At 31.1% G+C, this 3083-nt stretch overlaps 1 protein-coding gene across 2 annotated transcripts in view; it reads right to left on the bottom strand.

Moving 5' to 3' along the window:
• The window catches only part of LOC108976021 (heat shock protein beta-6), a 29631-nt gene that overhangs the window by 6139 nt on the left and 20409 nt on the right, over positions 1 to 3083 (bottom strand). For both annotated transcript variants that reach the window (XM_018944912.1, XM_018944913.1), the window contains one exon: positions 30 to 99. In XM_018944912.1, the coding sequence (XP_018800457.1) occupies positions 30 to 99 (70 nt within the window). The remainder of the gene's footprint in view (positions 1 to 29; positions 100 to 3083) is intronic.

Here is a 3083-nt window from a genome sequence, read left to right on the forward strand (position 1 = left end):
TTAAATAGTTAAAAAAAAATATCACTTACCTGAATCAGAGGTGAGGTGGCGAAATCGATATTTGGTCTGGCAGCTGGACGGGAGAGTGAGTTTTGTGCGCTGCAAAAATAAAAGTAAAATAATATTAATTTAACTATAGAAAACACACATTGATGAACATAAATAATCAAAGAAAAAATTAAATAAAATTAAAAATAATAATTTATGCACGATTAAATAAGTAGGGGATAGGGAAATGTAAAATAGGATGCATTTGGTTAAAAAAAATCGCATACAATGTTATTTTTTTTTTATTTACATGAGAACTAATTATAAATAATTAATTCACTAAGACATAAAATATTAAATCATTTATTCGTGGAATTTATGAAAAATGCAAAATAAATATGATCACATGCACTTCCGCACACATAAAATATTTTACAAATTTTCTCACAAATAATTTAATGACTTTTTTATTAACAACCGTTACATTTCTAATTAACAAGAATTTAAAAAAATTTTATTTTTTTTACATTTCACTATTTTTACGCGTTTTATTTACCTAGTGCTATGCGTGCGTGTGTGTGTTTCGTAGGTGCGCGTGTAGGAATGCATGGTTAATCACAATGTTTATTTGTAACTGTGTGTGTGTGTGTGTGTGTTTTAAACACTATTTTATATAATGTTTTACAAAACTAAATTTTAAACTGCAAACAATTCGAAATTTTCACTAAAATGTTTGCCTACAGCACTGCCCCACTTCGTTTATTATTTCATACTGATATCCGATCCGGTGATTTCCTAAACATTTATAGCCGCGATTTGCTGCTCCATTTGCAGTAGTATCGCACCATAACGCCGGCTTTGTAAACTAAAACAGAAATCAATAAAGCAAACACCCCCAAATGCGTTGACTTGTTGACTGTCGACTGTATGCACTTCCGTTTCCGGCAGCACGTGCAATAAAACGCCATTTGTTCTACACATGTACCTACATAGGTATATGAATGTATGTATGCAATTACATTTGTACATGCATTGAAGGCACGCTATGGCAGTGACATTTACGCGTCGCGTTGTGGTTCAATGAGCCATTGTCGGCTATTGATGAAAACCACATGTTCCCCAACATTAACAGCATCGTTGGGAGAGGCGAGGCGCTGTTGTTTAGTAACGCAAACAACTGTCAACAGTCGAAGAGGGAGTGAAGTGCTACCCTTTAGGGAAAACGGAGCGAATTAGATTAATATAGATTTTTTCGCTAAAACAAAGCCAAAAAAAAAAAAAAATACATCAAAAAATATTTGGAACAGCATTCGACGATTTGAAAAGAAATTATTGTAAATAAGACGAAAAATATGTGTTATTGTATTAATTTTAAGAAAGTTCAAATTCGAACTTTAGGAATTTTGAAGAAGTTGTTTGTAAAAGTGTATAAACCACTCAAGAACTCAAATTTTTAGTTATCTAACTTCGAAATATCAGAGGTTTGATGAGAAAAGTATTATTAAGTTTGAATGAAATTTTAAAAAAATAATGCGTTATTTTTTATCTAATTCGATAGTCTAGTACTTTTAAAAGATAACATTTTAATTGAATATTTTACTTTTAACTACTTTTACTTTAAGTTAAGTGTACCCGGTCTGTTCAATTGGCTCTTTCAGTTCATCTTTAAACGCGTTTTTCTCGAAACCAACATTTTTCGAAGTTGCTGCAGAGATTACACGGAGACAAATGCACCGGTGGTTATCAAAATTTTTCTGCATTTTATGTATAGTATACCATACAGTTCTCCATATAAGACATCCAAACAGTAGGCCAAAAACGACAGAAATTTTCGATAACTTTTTTACTTTCGAATTTTTTCCTTTCACATTTATTTATTTACGAAAAAAATACCAATGCATCTTAACTTAAATTTCTCGCAGGACTTGTATAAATGGCAAATTGTTGCAGTTCTGTTACCATGGAAGCTAGCAACAAAGGCACGTACGCAACTGATACATACGCCGCCAGATATCGGCGCCTTATTGACAATTCAATCTGTTTACCTTAAGTCATCGATGACTTGCATTGGGGCGCTTGTAAAAAACATATTTAGTGCATTATCCGCTGTTGTATAATTTCACATTGACACAGCTGCCCAACATTTGTTGCATGCAATAGCGCAGTAGTCTGCGCGTACACTAAGTATATTCTCTGTAAGAGCCAAAAATAGCGCCTCAATGCAGTTGTGTATGTGTTGACAGGGGTTGGACCCCCTGGCATTGGCGCTAAGCGTCAATATGCACAAAATTAAACGGCAAATACAGTTATTGAGAGATAAGGTGCGAGAGCCGAAGTATGAGAGTTTGGTATGAATATTTAATACACTATTTGAATCATATGTGTTTAGAGTTCAGCAAACTGAAGGCAGGAAAGATTAAATGTATCAGTGTTGATATATTTGTATTTATTAATTTTGTAGTTGAATGTTATTTTTTTATATTAGATTTCTCTATACTTTTGCCTCATTTTAATACAGTGTAGTTTTTTGTCAAATGTGCTCATTTCTATGGCAGCTGTTGCCAAGCATTTGTTTGCTTGCAGTCAAACGTAAACATATTTCTCTTCACTATTTTTAGCATAAATTAATGTGATTTTCTTTTCTAAAATCATTTTCAGGCTGTTGTGTATGTATATATGTATTAATAGTTATCATATAGGCATACATATGGCTTTGAGATAGTTCTTAGAATACAATAAATGATAGGTGACAATTAACTTGTTGTGAATATGAATTTTTTGTTAAATATTCATGAATTTTAAAAAAATAGTGACATGCTTGTATGCATGCTATTTATATGTTCGTAAATAGCTAAATATTTGGAACATGCATTGTGAAGTTTAAATTTTTTCGTTAATATTTAGAAAGAATTCATTAAAAAAAGTTTATATTGTTATAAGGTTTTTAAAAGAAGTGATAGTTGTAGAATTTGATTTTCATGAATTTAATTTTCACAAATTTTTTTTAGTTCTTTATCTTTACTCTAGCTTTAAAGAATGGTTTTTTTTACCTTTGCTTTATAATTTGATTATGTATTACAATTTTTTTTTTTTAA

The sequence above is a fragment of the Bactrocera latifrons genome, unplaced genomic scaffold (assembly GCF_001853355.1).
Source record: "Bactrocera latifrons isolate USDA-ARS-PBARC rearing strain unplaced genomic scaffold, ASM185335v1 scaffold_71, whole genome shotgun sequence".
Taxonomy (NCBI): Eukaryota; Metazoa; Arthropoda; class Insecta; order Diptera; family Tephritidae; genus Bactrocera; species Bactrocera latifrons.